The following is a 23,765-nucleotide window of genomic DNA, read 5'->3' as shown; positions in this document are numbered from 1 at the left end:
CACTACAATTCCAGTCTCACGTAGACCTACCATGACAGCAAACCAAACACATAAACACACAAAAACTTACTCGGAGGATCCAACTAAAAATCTGCTTAAGCAGCAGTGACCTCCAAATCAGACACCCAAGCAACCGCTACCCCAAAACAAAACAAGTGCAACACATAGCTCACAAAGCCAGTGTGCCGAACAGTCACAGCCCTTAAGGCTAAACCACACACCTGATACACTTGTAATAGGTGACTATCGTCAGGCACACTGATGTCCCGCTCACCAGGCTGTACAAGAAGGTCACGGTGAGCTACCTTTCGGGCGCTAGGATCCGCCACATAACACAAGCACTCAGGTCACTCCAAGGCAAGTACAAATATGACTCAGTCATTGTCCATGCTGGTGTGAATGACCTGAGACGTACCTCCCTGGACTACATGAAAAGAGACATAGCTGTCTGAGCATGTAGCCCAGGCCGGTATGACCCTGACCTTGAGTAGCATCTTACCCTCACCAAGAATGATGCCACGATATAAAGACAAGATGATCAATTTCAACAATTGGCTTAAGTATTGGTGTCATTCAAAGGGGATCCAATGCCTGTCAGCCTGGGATGACATGCTCGACAAGCCACAATGCTTCGCTAGGGACGGCTTGCACCTGTCACCTCTGGGCTTTCGGATATTGGCAAAGGCTCTTGCTTCCCCCATAGTGCCTTTTTTAGGCAAGGCTCAAAAGGCAAACCCACCTCTATAGGTATCACAAGGGATAAGAAACTGAGTAATGCTACTCAACGCCAAAAGTCTAAACCTCAAGATGCACGCACTCGAAACTCTCCTTAGCATGGAGAACATTGATATTTGTGCAGTAACAGAAACCTGGTTCAAGGCTCCCGAGAGCACCCCAGCACTACCAGGTTATACCTCATACCATGCTTTTCGGCCCCAAAACTTGGGCGAACCACAAGGAGGGGAGTATCAATATTCGTCAAAGATACCCACACCTCCAGGTTGGTGGCACAGCACGAAGCATCAGAGACTATCCATGTGCAACTAACAGTGGGTAAAACTGCCTTCCAGTTTATAGCCTGCTACAGACCACCCTCCCAAACCCAGGAACCCCACTCGGCCTTCCTGAGAACACTGGAAAATATGAAGGTCTCTCCAAACACCATTATATTGGGAAACTTCAGCTACCCAAACATAGACTGGGAGCATTACTCTAGCTCCAACACCGTAGCCCAAAGGTTCCTAGAATTTATAAACTCAAATGCTATGGAACAACTTATTACCACTCCCACAAGAGGGGAAAACATACTGGACCTGATCATCACCGACATGGGGACTCTATGCTCCAGACCAGAAGTGTATCCCTCACTGGTAAGATCAGACCATAAACTAATCTCACTGGATATTCACATCCTGATCCCACCCACTGCCCAGAAAACTACAGTGAAAAATGTCTCTAAAGCAAATTTCACACTCCTCAAAACCGAGGTAGAATCCTTCAAAGCCCCCGAGCCTGTGGAAAATACAGCCCAGACCGCAGAATCCTTTATAAACATTCTATGAACACCTTCAGGAATGCATGGATCATGCAATCCCAAATAAAACCAAGACCCAATCCTCTAAAGGCAGACGTCCTGTCTGGTGGACCCCAGCCATAAACAAAGTATACAATAGAAAGAGGAAGCTACTACATGATAGAGCAAAATCCCAAAAAGGGAAGGCATCTCTGATCAGTATTAGCAAAAAGCTACGGGCACTCATAAAATCGTCTAAGGCCAGCTTCGAGAGCAAAATTGCACAGGACACTAAGGATAATCACAAGGCTTTCTTTAGTTATGTTAGGAACCTAGGTGGGAATTCCCAGATATGCTCAGAATTAGTCCAAAATGACAAAAAATACATTGAACCCACAGACATTGCCAACATCCTAGCTGACAGGTTCAGCAACCCCACCAAAAGGGCAAATATCTATCCCAGCAGAGTGCTGCCCCCCTGACATCTCAGATGCTCAGGTAAGAGCCGTCCTCTCCAAAGCAAAAAACACAGCATCAGTGGGACCAGACGGTGTCCCGGGCTGCATCCTACATGAGCTCCAAGAAGGGCTAAACCCAAACATAAAACTACTGTTCAATCTCAGCCTTACTACAGGATATGTACCCAAAGAGTGGCGTACAGCAACAGTGGTCCCTCTCCACAAAGGTGGTGCCTCAACGGATCTTGGAAACTATCGCCCCATAAGCTTGACTAGCTTGGTCTGCAAAGCTATGGAAAGGATCATCATGGACCTCATAAATAAAGATATTGGGGACCTACAGACACTGGATCCTACCCAGTTCGGCTTTAAGGGCAGATCCTGCCTCTTAAACCTGGTTGATTTCTTTGAAACAGTCACCAAGGCCATTGACGAGGGGAAGGTGGTCCACACAGCCTACCTGGACCTCGCAAAAGCCTTTGATACAATACCCCACTCGGGCATTATAGATAAGCTCACCAGCTTAAATATAAACCCCTATGTCACTAGCTGGGTTGCAAACTGGCTCAAGGACAGAACCCACATGGTTAGAATTGCTGGAGCCATGTCAGACTCCAAACCAGTTACAAGTGGTGTCCCACAAGGCTCAGTCCTGGGACCTCCCTTGTTCGGTATATATTTCTCAGAGGTACAGGCCAACACGGAAGGACTGTGGCTGTCCAAGTTTGCAGATGACTGCAAACTGGGTGCCATAATCGACTCTCCAGCCGAGACAAGCATCCTCCAAAAGGGCCTCATAGAAACAGACAACTGGTGCCAGAGCCATGGCCTCCAGCTAAACGCCAAAGTGTATAGTCATCCCCTTTGGCAAAAACAAAGTGCCCACAAATTACCACATAGGTGGTAATCCATTAAGTACAGAAGTAATTAGGGACCTGGGGACCAAGTTGATCGCAATCTCTCATTTGACAACCACGTGGCCAAAGTGGTTAGAAAAACATTTTATATAGCCCACCTAATCATGAAGGGATTCGCATCTAGATCAGGGGATGTCATCGTGCCTCTTTACTCATCCCTCATCAGGCCCATAATTGAGTACAATGCCCCTTTTGGGATGTACCTTACCAAACACCTGCAGCAACTGGAAAGACCCCAAAAGTACCTCGCCAAGAGGATCAAAGGGCTCAAACAGATGCCATATGCTGCCTGGTTAAAGAAACTCCAGCTCTACTCAGTGGCATACCGCCTGCTCAGAGGCGATCTGTGCCTGACGTATAAAGCCATGTCCAACCCGGAATTAATGGACATGCTAAACCTCAGAAAATCCAAATCCCATCAAGCTACGCGCTCAAGAGACTTGAATCTCAGCACTGAATTAAATAGGACATGCTGGAGGGACAGATTCATAACCCAGAGGCTCCCTTCACTCTGGAATAAAATCCCAGTCCAGGTTAGGCAGAGTCCCTCACTGACTCTCTTCAAGAGGAATCTTGATGAGTGGATGGGAGATCGTATCACTTCTGTGTCACTGTTAGACAGAGAGAGGCACAGTATACTAACCTCGAAAAAGGGCATAGCAAAATACATTTAAAATGGGTGACGAAAGCCAAACACACACTGACTAGGCTTATAAATGCCCTAGGGCAGATAGCCTAGTATGAACCTATGAACACTGAAACACGAAGAACATAGTACAGTTGTGTACACTTACCATAAATGTAGATGTTCGAGTGTATTCACTGTTGCAGTCCAGGTTACCCCCCCGTCATTCTGAAGTTTATCTATCCTTCACTATCTTCTACAACCTATGTGTGGTGTATTTGCTTGTAGATGAAGGTAAAGTTTATATTGATGCATGTATGTATGTATATATATATATATGTATATATATGTATGTATATAAATATATATATATATATGTATGTATATAAAATATTGCTACCTTTTTGGGGGCACCTGACATCGGGGACAAGAAAAACTAAAGAAAATGGCGTCAGCTGCATGTTTTATACCCCTGACGACCTGACATCATGGAAGAGAAGACGGCAACCAACGCAGGACCCAAGACTTTGGAATTCAGGCCGACTGAGGGCAACCTGCCAGCAGATTACCCAAATGTAATGACTGCAACAGTGAATACACTCTTAACATCTACATTTATGGTAGGTGTACACAACTGTACTTTCCTCCTGCTCCCAGGAAACCTGACAGATGCTGTAGAGTTCCTGATTCTCATTTGTCCCTTTACCGTAATCTTCTGGCTGACCCAGAAGTTATTTCTCAGGGGCCTAAAGGGGTTAAGGCTACTGTTACCAGTAATCCTATTCCTTCTGATAAAGACTCTAGGTATCTGGACAGGTGGGGAAAGAATGTTTATACTTCTGCCACTCTTGCTGTTAGGTCCATCAGTTGTCACGTTCATATGCTCCAGTTTCAGCAGCATACTTAAGTCAAACTTTTCAAGTGTACCCCTCTTGGCGGAGAATAAAGTTATGCAGGATTTGCTGAATTCTGCCAGTGTTGTCAACAAGCATTCTTTATCCTGTGGTTTTGATGCTGTTGAAGCTTCCTGCAGGGCTGCAGCTACGGGATCTTTTATCAGGAGGCATGCTTGGCTCAGGGAACAGCCCCTTCCAGAGCCTGTCAAGGTAAAATATTTAGATGTACCTTTACACAAGGACACGGTTTTTGGCAGGAACACGGAGGAGGTGCTCAAGAAGATGGAGTATAAAGGCAAGTCCAGGCAAACAGTTAAGGACTTTCTGCAAGTTCAACCTCCTCATTTTATCAAGAACTACTATTCTAAGAGTTGGATGTTTCCCGATACCAGCAGACAGAACTGTTCTAGGACCAGAGGTTACAAATCTGCTAGGGGTCAGGGGGCTACCCCTCAAAGAACTAAATGGCATGCTTCCACGCCTAAGTCAGGAAGTTCTAAGCCCGCATCTCAGACCAAGCATTCTCAATGACTTCAACTTCTGCCTGTTCCTGTTTGCCTGAAGTCTTCCTTTAGGGGGAAGGATGGCCATTTTTGCAAAGGTTTGTGCCACCATCACAGATTAAGTGGATACTGGGACACAAATTCTCTTTCCATACCTTTCCCACGCACAAAGGATTCCTGAACATTCCTTCAAATCAAAAGGCAGAAGTAGAAAAGCAAGTTTTGTCTCTGTTGCATCTGGGGGTAATAGAATCAGTTCCTGCTCAGCAGTTAGGCCAAGGCTTCTATTCCAGACTTTTCCTTGTGCCAGAAAAAGAGAGGGCACCTGGCGGCCTATCCTAGATCTATCCATGCTGAATTCTTTCTTGGTGATTCCAAAGTACAGAATGCTCACTCTTCATCAGTTGCTACCAATGTTGGACAAGGACTCTTGACTGGTAACTTTAGATCTCAAAGAAACTTATTTCACATCCCTATCAGGGAAAGCTGCATTCAGTTCCTTCGCTTCAGAGTGGGCAAGCAACATTATCAATTCTTTGTGCTGCCCTTTGGCTTATCTACTGCTCCCAAGAGTTGTTACAAAGTGCCTGGGTCCAGTCATTGCCTTTTGCATGCAGAAGAACATCCAGATTTATACTTGGACTGTCAGATTCAAGCAAAGTCTGGAGAGCAGCTGTTAAAGGATTTGGAAATTGTAAAGACTCTCCTCTCTTCCCTTGGTTACACTATCAACGAGCAAAAGTCGAAAATGCTTCCAACCAAAGAGAATATTCCTGGGAGCGGGTCTGAACACAGCTGCCCACATGATATATCTCACCCAGGAGAAGCAGACTACTCTTTCAGCCTACTTCAAGGACTTGGCAGGCCTGCCTCTCCTCCATGCAAGGAAATACCTGCAAGCTCTGGGATTCATGGCCTTTTGTAGTCTCATGATTCCATATGCAAAGCTGCATATGAGGAAATTGCAATGATACCTCGAAAATCTTTGGTGTCAACGCACTCAGGATCTAGATGTGATTATTCCTCTGATTCCTTGTCTGCAGAGAGAGTTTCTGTGGTGGGCGACAGCCTGTTTACTTGCAGGAGGCATGCCCTTGTTTTGCAAAGTCCTGACCACAGTCTCATCGGTCTATGCCTGGGGAGCTCACCTGGATGGCAGGTGCATACAGGGACATTGGAACGCCCAGCCGATGCACTGGCACATAAACCTGAAGGAATTATTTGCAGTTCATATCCTTACTGGTTTTCAAGCATCTTTCTCCTGGGACTCTGCTGGTGAGAACAGACAACACCACAGTCATGTGGTACATCAACAAACCGGGAGGGGCTAATTCTTACTCCCTGTGCAGACAGAGCATGATTCTATGGTCCACAGCAGCATCATTGGGCCTACATCTTCTAGCTCAGTTTCTTCCAGGGAGACTCAATGTTTTGGCAGACCAGTTGAGTAGAGAAACCCTGGATTCCTCACAAGTGGCAGCTGAACAGGACAGTTTTTACAGCATCATTCAGCGTTGGGGCACTCTGCAGGTGGATAGTTTCTCCTCCCCCATACAACCACCTTCTGCCACTTTTTTGCACCAGACATCATCACAGCAAAGCCTGGAAAGTGGATGCTCTTTCCTTTGGAAGCTACTTTCAATTTATGCCTTCCCTCCTCTTCCTTTCCTTCCCATAGTATTGTTGAAGATCAGGGACGAAAGACCAAGGACCATTCTCATAGCTCCAGACTGGCCGAGGCAGCATTGGTATCGTCTGCTTTGCAGTCTGTCCCAGTTTCCTCCTTGGTGTCTTCCTCTAAAACCAGATCTTTTGGATGTCCTTCAAGGATGCATCTGCAGTCATCACATATGGGTTGTCCTCCCTCAGGCAGCCCTTCGGTCGGCCGGATTCCAAAGTCTGGGTCTGGCCTCGGCTGATGTCGCACTTTCCCCGACGTCAGAGCGTCTGGGGTATAAAAGCATCAGTCGACGCCATTTTCCTCAGTCTTTCTTGCCGTGTGGTGCCCGAAGCAGAAGCCGTTCGCAAGTGCCGGTCGGCCGGCTCCTGTGATTCAGCTACCGAAGACTTCGAAAAAGCTAAGTATCCCGTTGGGGACTCTTTCTTGCCTCAGCCAATGTCAGATAAAGTTAATAATTGTTTAACTTGTGGGAAACAAATACCTCATAAGGATTTCCACTCTTACTGCCTAGGCCCAGACCACGTCTCGGCCTGTTCAGCCTGTGCTTCCTTCAACCGACGAACTCTTAGACGTCGGTCGGAGTTTGCAGAGGAATTCTTTGGGGCTAGTTTTGCTTACAAGATGCCGTCGGAGACTTCAGTTAAAAAACGGAAGGACAAGGACCGACACGCGGGCCGCGGTTTCGGCTGAAACCACGGTCAGGCCTACCGCGAGTGTCTCGGTCTCGGCTGAAACAGAGTCCTTGGTACTTCCGATTACCGAAACCGCACAACTGACTACCTCTGCCCCGGAGGCCCCGGCCGAGTCGGTTATTGAATTACCTTCTGAAACTGGGGTCCAGGAACCTTCCGACACCATTCCTTTAGACAAGTCTACTCCTGCACGTGGTGCAGCCCAGACCTCCTGCATCCATGTCCATTAAGGCTTTCTCTAGGGCTAAAGCTGCTAAACTTACTAAAGCTTTGCCTCCCAAGGTTACCTCTCAGAGATCTTCTACTGGCTCACAGATTCTTAGCTTAGCAGAGGATCTTATCTCCTTAATTAGAGGTTCTCAACCTCATCTGGACAGGGGCTCTCAACCACCTCCAGACAAAAAGCCCAGGGTTGAGCCCTCTGACCCCCACTCCTCAGATGAGTCCACTGATGGCTCTGCTCTGTCAGACCACCAGGAGGAGGCTTATTCGGCCTACGAGGATTCTGATGCTGAAGAATCTATTCCCTCTGTCTCCCCTCCTGAAGAGTTTTCCTTTGGAGAGACATTACACTCTATGAGAGAACATTTTCAATGGCAGGGTCAGGAATTCTCTGATTCTAGAAAGAGATTAAGGACCTTTTTACATTTACCTCTGCATAGGCCTTTAGCTATACCTCCTGTTTTGAATGTTATTGATGATGTGTACTCTGATGCTAGTACAGCCCCTGACTCTCTCCCTCCAGCTCCTGCCAAACCTGATAGGTACTACAGGGTCCCGGACTCGCATCTACACCTGTACAAGGCCCACTCTGCTGATCCAGAAACTATTTCCCAGGGCCCAAAAGGGGTTGCAGCTGCCACTGCTAGGAATCCTCTACCCTCTGAAAGGGAGTCCAGAGCTTTAGAGAGATGGGGTAAGAAAGTGTATACTTCTGCAACTCTTTCCATGAGGGCATTAAATTGTCAATTTCATATGATACAGTACCGAGAGTATTTGTTAGATGAATTGCATAAGAAACTGTCTTCTTCTGAACCCCTTGATCGCAAATCCCTTCAGGATCTGGTACATAACTCCCAGCAGGTTAGTAACCATTTCTTGCAGTGTGGATGTCCTTCATGGATGCATCTGCAGTCATAACAGCTGGGTTGTCCTGTCGTCAGGCAGCCCTTCAGTCGGCCGGATTCCAAAGTCCGGGTCCGGCTTCGGCTGATGTCGCACTTCACCCGACGTCATCTCTGTTGGTCTTCGGGTATAAAGGCATCAGCCGACGCCATTTTCCTCAGTCTTTCTTGCCGCGTGGCGCCCGAAGCAGAAGCTGTTCGCAAGTGCCGGTCGGTCGGATCCAGAGATTACTTCTACCGAATACTACTTCGAAGACTTCTAAAGCTAAGTACCCGTTGGGGACTCTTTCTTGCCTCAGCCGATGTCAGAAAAAGTTAATAATTGTTTAACCTGTGGGAAACAAATACCTCATAAAGATTTCCACTCTTACTGTCTGCCTTGTTTAGGCCCAGCCCACGACGTAGCAGCCTGTTCGGCCTGTGCTTCTTTCAACCGACGAACGCTTAGGCGTCGGTCGGAGTTTGCAGAACAGTTTTTCGGTTCTGATTTTGCGTACATTATGTCGTCGGATCCTCCGACTACACATTCTGCCAAAAAACGCAAAGATAAAGACCGACACTCGCGGTCCACGGTTTCGGCCGAAACCATGCTTAAACAAACCGCGAGTGTCTCTGTTTCGGCCGAAACCGAGAAAACTGATCAAAGTACAGCTGAATCTATCTCTACAGCTGAGGCCCCTGCTACAACTCTTGAACCGACCTCAGAAGTTTTATCCACTACGGCGGCTGCCAATGACTTATCAGACACCATTCCCTTGGATGTCTCTACCCCAGCACGTGGTGCTGCTAGGCCTCCAGCAGCCATGTCCATTAAGGCCTTCGCCAGGGCTAAAGCAGCCAAGACTTCTAAAACAGTGCCTGTTAAACCCCCCTCAACCAGGCCCTCTTCTAGTTCTCAAATGCTTACTTTGGCAGAAGATTTAATTTCATTAATTAGAGGATCTCAATCTCACCCAGACAGGGCCTCTCAGCCCCCAGAGAAGAGACCTAGGGCAGAGCCCCCTGAGCCAGTGTCCTCTGATGATTCGGCTGATGAATCAGACATAAATGACCAGCCAGAGGCCCCTTTCTCCAATTTTGAAGATTCTGATGCTGAAGAATCTATTCCAGCTGCTTCTCCTCCAGAAGAATTCTCCTTTGGGGAAACCTTACATGCCATGCGAGAGCAATTCCAATGGCAGCAACAAGATTTTTCAGATTCCAGAAAAAGACTTAGAACCTTTCTACACCTTCCACAGCACAGGCCCTTAGCTATACCTCCTGTTCTCTCTGTGGTAGATGATGCTTTCAATGATGTCTGCTCTGCTCCAGATTCATTGCCCCCAGCCCCTGCCAAACCAGACAGATTTTACAGGGTGCCAGATACTCATCACCACCTTTACAAGGCCCCTCTTGCAGACCCCGAATCTATATCCCAGGGTCCCAAGGCAGTAGCCGCGACCATAGCTAAAAACCCTATTCCTTCTGAAAGGGAAGCAAGGTCATTAGACAGATGGGGTAAAAAGGTTTACACTTCAGCTACTCTCTCAGCTAGAGCTTTAAACTGTCAATTTCACATGATACAATACCAAGAGTTTATGCTTGATCAGTTAACTAAAAAGCTAACCACTGATGAATCTCTTGACAAGAAATATGTATTAGAAATGGTAAATAACATACAACAGGTTAGTAACCATTCCTTAAAATGTTAAAGTATAATCAGATCCTGCAGATAGACTAGTGGTGGACCGTAGCTGGGATAGCTACTGAAAGTTCAAAAAAATGACACTGGTATATGTAACTTGAATTGTGTCACTGAAAAAAACAGAACGGGAAAAAAAAAAAAAAAAAAAAAAAAAAATGAAAAACACTCCTTTTGAATCCACGGAAACCTCACTGCTTCGCCGAATTGGCAAGATGTTGAACTAAAGTGTAACAAAGGACTGTTACACACTGATGTTTGGCAGTTCAAAAGTTAAGTAGGACTAAATCTGTTTATATCCCAGGCATATACATTCCTATAACTCTTCCAAATGATGCAAAGTAACTTGAATACAACTCACAACAGTCTGTGTGTTGAGACCACAATAACCAAAAAAAGTACCTTTGAATGTTTGTAAAAGCTGATGAAATGTTGTAGAACAAAGGCCTGGTTGCTCAGGAAGTCCTGTATAAACAAACTCAGAAGTTCCAAACTCATAGGAAGCAAAAAAGGCGCTGTTGACTGAAAATAAATCCTTTATTACAACGATAGCATTCCATAAGCACTAGTTGAGCGCTTTCATCTGCACCATCGCAGACTTCATCAGAACTGTTCAGCTGTTATGACTGCAGATGCTATCCAGTTCGGACATCTACATTTATGGTAGGTACAAAACTGTACTTTATGATGCATTGGAAGCTTCATGTAGGTCAGCTATGACAGGTGCAGTCATACGTAGGCATGCCTGGCTGAAGGAACAATCTCTGCCAGACCATGTTAAAGCTAAGCTTTTGGATGCTCCTACGGAAAAGCAAAAATTATTTTGTTTCACGGCTCAAGAGGTCTTAAAGAAATTTGAAGAAAAGGCAAAATCTGTGCAAACAGTCAAAGACTTTCTGCAAGTCCAACCACCGAGATTCAGCAGAAATTGGCCTACTAAGAATTGGTCCTTTCCGGACTCAGACAGATCTCAGAGAGGCAGGAATAGGCGTGCCAGAGGTAGAGGGCAAGCTAGAGGCTCCTACAGAGGCCATCAATGGCAGCCTCCCAACCAGAGAGGTAGTGCAGGAACTACAACTACTACACCAGGACAGACTCAATTACTTTGTTTCGACTCCGCCGACCAGGGCTCAATTAGAAGCACCATTGGGCGGAAAGCTTTCTTTATTTTCAAAAAATTGGCACAGCATTACAAGGGACACATGGACACTGCAAATAATAGACAAAGGATACAGATTCCATTTCCACACATTGCCAAGAAGAAAAGGCATGCCAGACCTGCCACCAAATCAGAGGGCAAAGGCTTTAAAACAAATTTCCAACTTAATACAAATGAAAGCTATAGAAAAGGTACCTCTTTCAGAACAAGGCCAAGGATTTTACTCCAGATTATTCCTTGTTCCAAGAAAAGAAAATCAATGGAGGCCTATTCTTGACTTGTCCGCACTGAATACTTACCTCCATTGTGCCAAAATTCAAAATGCTGACTCTACAGCAACTCCTTCCCATGCTGGGCAAGGGGTCTTGGTTGGCGACTCTAGACCTCAAGGAGGCATACCTGCATGTCCCTATCAGACAAAGTTGCAGAAGACACCTCAGATTTCTTGCAGGGTCAGAGCATTATCAATTCTCAGCATTGCCCTTTGGCTTATCTACTGTGCCCAGAGTATTCACGAAATGCCTGGCATCAGTAATTGCACACTGCAGACTTCAGGGGATTCAAATTTACCCATATCTGGACGACTGCCTTATACAAGTGGACAACAAGCAAACTTTGTTAAAGGACTTGGATTATGCCATCCACCTACTGCAGGCCTTTGGATATACAGTCAACATCCACAAATCAAGACATGTTCCATCCCAAAGAATAACTTTTTTTGGGTGTGGATCTAGACACAACCACCCAAATGGCCTTTCTCACAGAAGAAAAACGAAAACTACCGGATTACTTCAAGAATCTGACCAGACAAACTCAGCTGACTGCAAGGAAAATCCTGCAGGCCCTGGGTTACATGGCATCTTGCATTCTTCTGATCCCACAAGCAAGGCTGCATATGAGAAAATTACAATGGTACCTAAGGAGTTTATGGACTCAGCACAGTCACAGCTTAGAAACCGTGATCTCACTCATTCCATGCCTCCAAAAGGAATTTCTGTGGTGGGCTCAAGCCTGCCAGTCGAACAGCGGGTTGCCCTTCAGCAAGCCAAGAGCCAACCAAACCATCACTGCGGACGCTTCAGACCAAGGTTGGGGAGCACACATGGAGGGCAGATGTATCCAAGGGCTATGGTTACAAAGAGAGCTGCGCATGCACATAAACCAAAAGGAAATGCTGGCAGTGATACAAGCAATCGAGGCCTTCAAACTTTTTCTTCATCAAGGCCACCTACTCATAAGGACAGACAACACCACAGTTATGTGGTACATAAACAAGCAAGGAGGCACCCATTCCTACCCTCTTTGCAGACTGGCAATGAATCTATGGGAACTTTCCTTGAAACTCAATATACAGCTGCAGTCCCAGTTCATGCCAGGGAAAGACAATATACTGGCAGACAGCTTAAGCAGAAATACCATGGATGCACACGAATGGATGCTGCACCCAGACATCATCTTACTCATAACACAATCATGGGGAAGGCCGGAAATAGATCTGTTCGCCTCCCCCCACAATCATCAACTGAAGAAATTCTGCTCAAGGACATACCACCCACAAGCATGGAAAGTGGACGCTCTCTCTTTCAGCTGGAAAGCTCTAACAGTGTATGCTTTTCCACCTCTCCCATTAATGACCAAGGTCTTACTGAAGATCAGGACAGAGCAGCCCAGAGTGATTCTGATAGCTCCAAACTGGCCAAGACAGCACTGGTACCCACTGTTAAAGAGCATGTCACAGACAAAACCGTGGCCTCTCCCCCTATGGCCACTTCTACTGACGCAGCACAATATCAAGACTCTGCATTCCAACCTGAAAACCTTGCAGCTAACTACCTGGAAAATACCATGACTCCTCCTCAGGATAAGCTATCCCAGAGAGTGAAGGATATTATTATGGAAGCTCGACGGCCTTCCACAAGGAAGGCATATTCAGCAAAATGGAAAAGATTTCACACTTGGAACACAACAAAGGGCCTAGATGTGACAGTGATGAACATGGCGCATATACTAGAATATTTGGCAGAATTGTTCCACAACTGCCTGTCTTACTCTTCCATTAAGATACATGCCTCAGAAATTTCAGCAGAATACAATGTTAATCCACCTGTCTTCTCTCATCCTCTCCTGAGACAGTTTCTAAGAGGAATCAAAAATCTCAATCCTCCAAGAAAACCACCTCTACCTACTTGGGACCTTAACTTCGTGTTGGAAAAACTAACACTTCCTCCCTTTGAACCAGCAGCATCTGCAGATCTACAGTCTCTGTCTTGGGAAAACTGCCTTCCTTCTGGCCATAACCTCAGCAAGAAGAGTATCTGAGTTACAAGCTCTAATGGCAGTACAGCCATTTCTTATCTTTCATCAGGACAGAGTTTCATTGAGAACCAATCCTACATTTATGCCAAAGGTGGTATCCAGGGTATCTTTGAACCAAGCTATTCACTTGCCTACATTCTTTCCAAACCACAAAATAAAGGGGAGAAACTTCTGCACACCCTGGACATACACAGACAGTTGCGCTACTACTTGGACAGAACTAAAAGTTACAGAAAGACTGACCATCTGTTTGTAGCATATGCTGCTGGGGCACAAGGAAAAGCAATTTCCAAACAGACAATTTCAAAATGGATAGGAAATTGCATTCGTTTTTGTTACTCCTTTCATGGAAAAACTGTGCCAGCTGACATTAGACCTCATTCCACGAGAGCCACAGCCACCACCACAGCCTTCCTAAGAGGGGTGGCTACCAAGGACATTTTAGAAGCTGCTACATGGAGCTCCGTGCATACATTTGCCAAGCATTACAATTTACCTTTATACTCCAGATCCAGAGCAGGCTTTGCTACGGCAGTCCTGCAGGGTATCTTAGCTACACCATCCTTTACTTAGTACCTCCACCCCCAGATTGGCTATGGTATTCTACCCATATGTGATGACTGCAGATGCATCCTTGAAGGACATAGTACAGTTTTGTACCTACCATAAATGTAGATGTCCGATAGGTATGCATCTGCAGTCAGGTTTACCCTCCTCCTTCCCCTCTGTGGTATACTTCTTGGGTACTTACCCCTCTTATACCTAGCTGGGGGGATCTATTATGGTGTATTTGTTTTTATAGTACTGTGCATGTTTGGATTTGTTTTTGCAATGCATATCTCCAAATTTTAGCCTTCCTTAGAGGGCACCTGGCATCTGGGGCAAGACAAACTGAGGAAAATGGTGTCGGCTGATGCTTTTATACCCCAGACGCTGACATTGGGGAAAGTGAGACAGCCGAGGCCAGACCCAGACTTTGGAATCCGGCCGACCGAAGGGCTGCCTGAGGCAGGACAACCCATATGTGATGACTGCAGATGCATACCTATCGGACATCTACATTTATGGTAGGTACAAAACTGTACTTTCAGGAAAGGGGAAAAATTCTGCATCCTTATCTTCAGACTCTCCATTTGGCAGCATGGCTCATTGTATGAATCAATCTTCTTCCCTTTCTCAGCATGTGGTTGGCATACTTCATGAGACCAGGAGGCCTGGCACTAGGAAGTCCTACTCTGGCAAATGAGAAAGATTCTCTCACTGGATGCAGGCTAAATAGGAATCTTCTTCTCTGCCTACTCTTCCTCTGATCCTGGAATACTTGGCTGAATTGCTTCAAGGTGGACTTTTTCCTCTATCAAGATCCATGATGTCCTTCAAGAATGCAACTGCAGTCATAACATGTGGGTTGTCCTGCCTCAGGCAGCCCTCGGTCGGCCGGATTCCAAAGTCTGGGTCCGACGTCGGCTGATGTTGCATTTCTCTCTGACGTCAGAGCGGCTGGAGTACATAAGCATCAGCCGACGCCATTTTCTCCAGTCTTTCTTGCCGCGGTGCCCGAAGCAGAAGCAGTTCGCAAGTGCCGGTCGGTCAGCTCCTGTATTCTACGATACTGAAGTCATCGAAAAAGCTAAGTACCCCGTTGGGGACCTTTTCTTGCCTCAGCCGATGTCAGAATTTACTGAAAAAGTTTACAATTGTCTTTTTTGTGGTAAACAAATACCTCATAAGGATTTCCACTCTTACTGCCTCCCTTGCCTGGGCCCGGACCACGACGTCTCGGCCTGTGTAGCCTGTGCTCGCTTCAACAAGCGCACTCAGGCGCCGGGCGGAGTTTGCTGAAGATTTTTTCGGCGATAAATTTGCCTACACCATGCCGTCGGATCTTCCGACATCGCAAACACCCAAAAAGCGAAAAGACCGGGACCGACATCCTCGGCCCGCGTCTATCACTGACTCCACGCCAAAACCTAGCGCGAGTGCTCCGGTTCCCTCTGAGACTGTCTCTCCACCGCTCCGAACCGAAGACACCGCATTACCGACGACTCCGATTCCAGACATTACTCTGCCAGTTATAGACTTTCCTCCGGATACCGAAACCGAGGAAATGCCCGAGACCATTGCTGTAGACAAGGTCACTCCTGCACGTGGAGCTGCCAGGCCTCCTATGGCCATGTCTATTAAGGCCTACACTAGGGCTAAGGCAGCCAGCAAAACAAAGCATATTACTTCTAAATCCTTACCTCAGCGACTCCGGAGACACAAATTATGTCTATGGCTGCTGATTTAATTTCCATGATTAGAGGTTCACAGGCCCATCCTGAGAGAGCATCCCAGCCTCCTCCTGATAAAAGGCCCCGGGTTGAACCCTCTGACCCTACTCCTTCAGATGAAGACTCTGAGGGCTCTGTCCACTCTGATAGCCAGGAAGAGCTCTTCCAGACTTATGAGGACTCGGACGCAGAAGATTCCATCCCTTCGGCCTCCCCTCCTGAAGATATTTCTTTTTGGGAAGTTCTGCACACCATGAGGGAACATTTCAAGTGGCAGGGTCAGGAATATTCTGATTCTAGGAAACGCCTTAGGACTTTCCTTAAGAAGCCTCAGCACAGGCCCTTAGCTATTCCTCCTGTACTTGATGTTCTGGATGATTTGTATTCTGACTCTAGTGCTACCCCTGATTCTCTTCCTCCTGCTCCAGCCAATCCAGACAGGTATTACAGGGTCCCAGAAACTCATTCCCATTTATTCAGGGCCCATTCTGCTGATTTGGAAACTATTTCACAGGGGCCTAAAGGAGTTTCAGCCTCCTCCTCAAAAAATCCTTTGCCCTCCAACAGGGAAGCAAGGTCATTAGAGAGATGGGGCAAAAAGGTTTACACATCCACTACCTTATCTATGAGAGCTTTAAATTGCCTTTTCATATGTTACAATATCAGGATTATCTCTTAGAAGATTTACAAAAAACATTAGCTTCTCCTGATCCTTTAGACAGGAAGACTTTGCAGGAAGCTGTACATAACACTCAGCAAGTAAGCAATCGCTTCCTGCAGTGTGGATATGATGCACTGGAAGCTTCATGTAGGGCAGCTATGACAGGGGCAGTGATTCGTAGACATGCTTGGTTAAAAGATCAACCTCTACCAGATCATGTAAAAGCAAAACTTCTGGATGCACCTTTGGAAAAGACCAAGCTTTTTGGTGCAAATGCTAAGGATGTGTTAAAGACCATCGAAGAAAAAGCAAAATCAGTTCAGACTGTGAAAGATTTTCTCCAGGTTCAACCCCCCAGATTCAGTAGGAATTGGCCTTCAAAAAACTGGTCCTTTCCTAATCCGGAAAAGTTTCAAAGGGGTAAGAACAGACGTGGCCGAGGAAGAGGCCAATACAGAGGCCCTTACAGGGGACGACAATGGCAGCCAGGAAACCAAAGAAGTGACGCAGGGGTTTCACCTGCCCAACAACCACAAGTTCAATGACTTTTCTCTACTACCGCCTACCAGGGAACAACTAGAAGCTCCCGTGGGCAGGAAATTATCTCTGTTTGCAGAAAACTGGCACAGACTGACAAAAGGACAAATGGATTTTGGACATTATAGACCAAGGGTACAGGTTTCATTTTCATACCTTACCAAGAAAACAAGGCATGCCAAACCTACCACAAAATCAAAGGGCAGAGGCTATCAAGCAAATCACTCTGCTGACTCGAATGAAAGCAATAGAAAGAGTTCCACAACAAGAACAAGAACAGGGGTTTTACTCAAGACTGTTCCTTGTTCCAAGAAAAGAATCTCAATGGAGACCAATACTGGACTTGTCCGCATTAAACACCTTTCTCATAGTACCAAAGTTCAAAATGCTGACTCTACAGCAACTCCTTCCCATGCTGGGCAAGGAGTCGTGGCTGATTACTCTGGACCTCAAGGAGGCATACCTGCATGTCCCTATCAGACACAGCTGCAGAAGATACCTCAGATTTCTTGCAGGGCCAGAGCATTATCAATTCTCAGCATTGCCATTTGGCTTATCTACTGCCCAGAGTATTTACAAAATGCCTGGCTTCAGTAATTGCTCATTGCAGGCTCCAGGGTATACAAATTTACCCGTACCTGGACGACTGCCTCATACAAGCGGACGACAAATTGATGTTGACAAAAAACCTGGATTATGTGATACGATTACTTCAAGCTCTGGGATACACAGTCAACTTCCAAAAGTCAAGACTGCAGCCATCCCAGCAAATAATCTTAGGAGCCAAACTGGACACAGCCTCTCAGATGGCTTACCTGACAGAAGACAAGCAAGAGAAGTTAACTCATTACTTCGAAGGTTTAGCAAAACTCACCCAGATGACTGCAAGGAGATTCCTACAGGCCCTGGGTTACATGGCATTCTGCATTCTACTGGTTCCATTAGCAAAACTACACATGAGAAAGCTTCAATGGTACCTAAAAAGCATTTGGTCTCAACACAGCAACAACTTGGAGACAATCATACCACTCATTCCATGCCTACAAGAGGAATTCCTATGGTGGGCCTCGGTGAGCCAGGAAAACACAGGTATGTCATTCAAAAAACCACAGATAACACAGACCATGACTACAGACGCCTCAGACCTCGGATGGGAGGCGCACATGGAAGGCAGGTGTATACAAGGACAATGGTCTCCAAAGGAAACACATCTGCATATAAACCAAAAGGAAATGCTGGCAGTAATGCATGCCATCGAGGCTTTTCAACACCATCTCCAGCAAGGCCACTTAATGATACGGACAGACAACACTGTGGTGTGGTACATAAACAAGCAGGGGGGCACCCACTCTTACCTCCTTTGCAGACTGACAATGCAGCTTTAGGAGAAATCACTGAGCCTAAACATCCAGTTACAATCCCAGTTTGTTCCAGGAAAAGACAATGTGTTGGCGGACAGCCTAAGCAGGAATTTCACAGATCCACACGAGTGGAGGTTACATCCGAAGGCCTTCAGACAACTCACTTCGACATGGGGCAAGCCAGAAGTGGACCTATTTGCCTCTCACCTCAATCATCTTCTACCAAAATTTTGCACAAGGACATACCATCCAAAAGTTTGGAAAATAGATGCCCTCTCATTCAACTGGAACTCCCTAGCAATCTATGCATTCCCACCTCTGCCACTGATGATCTCAGTATTACTAAAGATCAAAGCAGAGAAGCCCAAGGGAATCATAATAGCTCCGGATTGGCCAAGACAACACTGGTACCCACTACTACGGAGCATATGTCACACCAGGAGGTGGGCCCTCCCTCAGTGGCCTCTACTTTTGACTCGACACAATTTCGAAACACTGCATCCAAACCTTCAGACACTGCAGCTAACAGCTTGGGAGATCCCATAAATAACTTCAGCTTATCTCTCTAAGGAAGTTCAGCAGATACTAACAGAGGCTCGAAGACCATCCACCAGAAAGGTTTACTTAGCAAAGTGGAAAAGATACAGCAATTGGAATACCAGCAAGGGACATGATGCTTCATTGCTGAACATCCCACTTATCTTGGAATATTTGGCAGATATGTTAAAGAACGGCCTCTCGTATTCTTCCATAAAGATACATGCATCTGCTATTTCAGCTAGATACAACACTGATCCTCCCGTTTTCTCTCACCCCTTACTAAGACAATTCCTCAGGGGAATCAAGAACATTAAGCCACCAAGAAAGGCCCCAGTGCCAGCCTGGGACCTCAATTTTGTCTTAGAAAAACTGACTCTACCTCCTTTTGAGCCAGCAGCTTCAGTTGACTTGCAATTTCTCTCATGTAAGACAGCTTTCCTGTTGGCAATTACCTCAGCAAGAAGGGTTTCGGAGCTACAGGCCCTAATGGCAATACCACCCTTTATTATTTTCCACAGAGACAGGGTTTCATTAAAGACCAACCTTACTTTTATGCCAAAGGTGGTATCTAGGGTTTCTCTAAATCAAGCCATTCATCTGCCTGCTTTCTTCCCCAATCCTGAGAATAAGGGGGAAAGACTTTTGCATACCTTGGACATTCACAGACAACTTCGATACTACCTGGACAGAACCAAGGCCATTAGGAAGTCTGAACAACTTTTTGTAGCTTACGCCCCTGCAGTCCAAGGAAAAGCAATTTCAAAACAGACTATTTCTAAATGGATTGGACATTGCATCAGATTCTGTTATTCCTTTCATGGAAAGACTGTTCCAGCCAATGTCAGACCACATTCCACCAGAGCTACAGCCACCTCTACAGCATTTTTAAGAGGGGTGCCTACCAAGGACATTCTAGAAGCTGCTACATGGAGCTCCGTGCATACATTCTCCAAACACTACAATCTCCCTCTATATTCCAGATCCAGAGCAGGCTTTGCTTCGGCAGTTCTGCAGGGTTTGATTGCCACACCATCTCTTTCCTAGTGCATACCTCCTCCCCCAGCTAAGCTATGATATTCTACCCACATGTTATGACTGCAGTTGCATTCTTGAAAGACATAGTACAGTTTTGTACCTATCATAAATGTAGATGTCCGATAGACATGCAACTGCAGTCGGATTTTCCCTCCCTCCATACCCCTCTATGCCTAGGGTCCACTCCTATCCCTGATACTCTTAGCTGGGGATAATCTGTTATGGTGTATTTGTTTTATTGCTCATTTATTTGTTTGGAATCCTGTTTTTGTCTTCCAATTTGATTACAGCCTTCCTTGGAGGGCACCTGGCATCTGGGGCAAGAAACACTGAAGAAAATGGCGTCGGCTGATGCTTATGTACTCCAGCCGCTCTGACGTCGGAGAGAAATGCGACATCAGCCGACGTCGGACCCAGACTTTGGAATCCGGCCGACCGAGGGCTGCCTGAGGCGCAGGACAACCCACATGTTATGACTGCAGTTGCATGTCTATCGGACATCTACATTTATGGTAGGTACAAAACTGTACTTTTCCTCTGTTTCTGCTTACTGTTCTTTTGAGCAGCCCATTTTCTGTCATCCCTTGATGAAAATGTTTCTCAGAAGTGCTAGCAACTTGAAGCCACCAAGGAGGGCGCCTACTCCGGCCTGGGACCTTAACTTTGTGTTGGAGAAACTTGGGCTGCCTCCTTTTGAACCAGCTTTCACTGAAATTTAAAGCTTCTCTCTTGGAAAAATGTATTCCTTTTGGCTATATTTTCAGTAAGGAGAGTTTCAGAAATGCAGGTTTTGATGGCTGTAGAGCCTTTTCTCATCTTCCATGTAGATAGTGTCTCCCTGAGGACCAATCTCTTTTATGCCAAGGGTGGTTTCTAGCCTGACAGTCTGTACACCTTCCTACATGTTCTTCATGTTTCACTCTTGCAGTCATTACATTTGGCTTATCTGCTTGCAGGTAGCCCTCAGTCAGCCTGATTACCAAAGTCTTGGGTCCTGCATTGGTTGCTGATGTTCATCGTGTTACACTGCTGCAGTCATTACACTTGGGTTATCCTGCCGTCAGGCGGTTCCCCAGTCAGCCTGACTTCCAAAGTCTTGGTCCGGCGTCGGTTGCTGTCGCCTCCTCCCTGGCGTCAGTGCGACAGGGGTATATAAGATGCAGACAACGCCATTTTCTTCAGTCTTTCTTGCCGCGCGGTGCCCGAAGCAAAAGCAGTTCGCAAGTGCCGGTCGGCCGACTCCTGAGATTTTCATTCCGAATCCAGAACCGAAGTCTTCTACAAAGCTAAGTACCTCGTTTGGGAAACTTTTTCTTGCCTCAGACCGATGTCAGTAAAAGTTAGTAACTGTATTTCTTGTGGGAAGCAAATACCTCATAAGGATTTCCATTCCTATTGCATCCCATGCCTAGGCCCAGACCACAATGTCACTGGTTGTCGGTTTTGTGCTAGGTTTAACAAGCGCACTATTAAACGTCTGTTTGATTTTGCCTGACATTATTTTGGCAGAAAATTCAATTACACCATGCTGTCGGATCTTCCGACGACCAGTATACATAAAAAGCGCAAAGACAAGGACAGGCATCCGAGGCCCAAAACTGATGACGAGGCCTCTTCTAGGCTGGTCGCCAGTTCTCCGGTTTTCAGCTAGGCACCTTTGCAGCCCCTGACGACCGCTTCTACAGAACCACAGGCCGTATCCGACTCCCACGTGGAGCTGGCTGGGCTTTCGGACGTACAAGTTTTTCAACCTACCGAAACCAACCCTTCAGAGGGAACTGAAGTAGCTGAGCAAATCCACAGCTTCAGAGGGTGTTTTCAGACATACCCAGTTAACCATTAAACCCTCTGCTAAGTCTAAGCTCCCCCCCCCCCTTAAAAACAAAGAAACAGGGGTTGGGAGGGTGGCCTAATGGTTAAGTTGTTTGCCTTACAAACACAAGATACAGGGTTTGAATCTCACAGGGGATAACTGGCTAGGCTTAAAATGGCTCGCAAGAGCAGTTAGCCTAGTACTAACCTATGAACCTATGAACCTATGAACAAATACAGCATTCTCCAGGACAGGCCTCCATGCCTAAGAAACGCTCAAAATGGCCGAAGACCTAATCACCCTGATCAGGGTGTCTCATCCCCCACCTGATAAAAGGCCCAGACAGGATGCAGACTATGAATCATCCGACCAGGTGTCCATTTCTTCAGATTCATCCTCAGACCTAGGATATTCTTTACCCCCTTTTGAGGATTCTGATGCTAAGGAATCAGTTCCATCAGCCTTTCCGCCTGAGGACTACTCCTTTGGGGAAACCTTGCATACCATGAGGGAGCATTTCCATTGGGAAAGAAAGGATTACTCAGAATCCAAGAAAAGGCTCAGAGACTTCCTTTTATTACCTCAACACAGACACCTTGCTTTTCCGCCAGTTTTAGATATTGTGGATGATGTGTACACTGAATCCAGACTCCTTACCTCCAACCCCAGTTAAACCTGATAGATATTAGAGCCCCTGACTCTCACAAATTTCTGTATAAAAGCCCTGCTGCTGACCCTGAAATTACTTCTCAGAGGCCTAAAGGGATTAAGGCCTCATCAGCAAAAAGCCCAGTTCCCTCTGATAGAGATTCCAGAGCATTAGACAGATGGGGAAAGAAAGTATATACATCTGCAACTTTAGCAATGAGAGCCTTAAATTGCCAGTTTCACATGCTAAAATATCAGCAATTTTTGATGTCTCATTTGAAACAAAAAATGCTTCCAGATTCAGATCCTCCTAATTTTAAAGAAATGCAGGATTTATTCCATGCAGCTGAACAAGTGGGAAAGCATACTTTGCAATGTGGTTTTGATTCTTTAGAGGCCTCCTGTAGAGCAGCAGTTAAGGCTCTGTCATTAGAAGACATGCTTGGTTAAAAGAACAAACGTTACCAGATCATGTTAAAGCAAAATTATTGGATGCTCCTTTGCAGCGTGATGTGTTTGGAGTTAAGGCAGAAGAGGTATTAAAGAAGATGGAGGATAAGGCAAAATCTATGCAAACGGTGAAGGATTTCTTACAGGTTCAGCCTCCTCGATTTAGCAGAAATTGGCCATCAAAGAATTGGTCCTTTCCAGTTAGACCTCAAAGAGGCAGATACAGATGTCCAAGAGGTAGAGGTCAACCACAAGGTCCTTACAGGCCTCGACAATGGGGTGCACCAGGCCAGAAAGAAGTTGAAGACAGGCACCAACCATATAAAAAGCAGTCTCAATGACTTACCACTACAGCTGCCAAACAGCACTCTCCTGGCAGCCCCCTTAGGAGGAAAACTGGCACTTTTCTATCACAATTGGCATTGGATCACCAAACACAAATGTGTTCTCAACATTGTATCTCAAGGTTACAGGTTCCACTTTCTCACACTGCCAAGGTTAAAAGGAATGTCAAATCTGCCACCAAATCAATGGGCAGAGGCTCAAAAACAAATTACAGCACTCATGGACATGAGAGCTATTCAAAAGGTGCCAGCACAGGAGCAAGGACAAGGATTTTACTCTGCTCTTTCTGGTTCCCAGAAAAGGACAAAGCCAGAAGGCCCATTCTGGATCTTTCTTCTCTAAACACTTACCTAGATGTTCCGAAATTCAAAATGTTGACACTACAGCAGCCTCTTCCCATACTGGGCAAGAAAGCTTGGCTCATGACTTTGGACCTCAAGGAGGCATACCTGCATGTCCCTATCAGACAAAACTGCAGAAGATACCTCAGATTCATAGCTGGTTCAATGCACTATCAATTCTCTGCACTGCCCTTTG

The 23,765-nt window shown here is 46.1% G+C and overlaps 1 protein-coding gene across 1 annotated transcript in view; it reads left to right on the top strand.

Moving 5' to 3' along the window:
- CAB39 (calcium binding protein 39) overlaps window positions 1-23,765 on the top strand; it is a 1,351,479-nt gene that overhangs the window by 611,874 nt on the left and 715,840 nt on the right. Inside the window, exon 10 of the mRNA XM_044070040.1 lies at window positions 4,422-4,436. Within this exon, the coding sequence (XP_043925975.1) occupies window positions 4,422-4,436 (15 nt within the window). The remainder of the gene's footprint in view (window positions 1-4,421; window positions 4,437-23,765) is intronic.

Source organism: Protopterus annectens, chromosome 4.part1 (assembly GCF_019279795.1).
Source record: "Protopterus annectens isolate FY-2018-M chromosome 4.part1, PAN1.0, whole genome shotgun sequence".
NCBI classification, from domain to species: Eukaryota; Metazoa; Chordata; order Ceratodontiformes; family Protopteridae; genus Protopterus; species Protopterus annectens.
The sequence above is the reverse complement of the archived record's forward strand: the minus strand, read 5'-3'. Positions and strand labels throughout refer to the sequence as shown.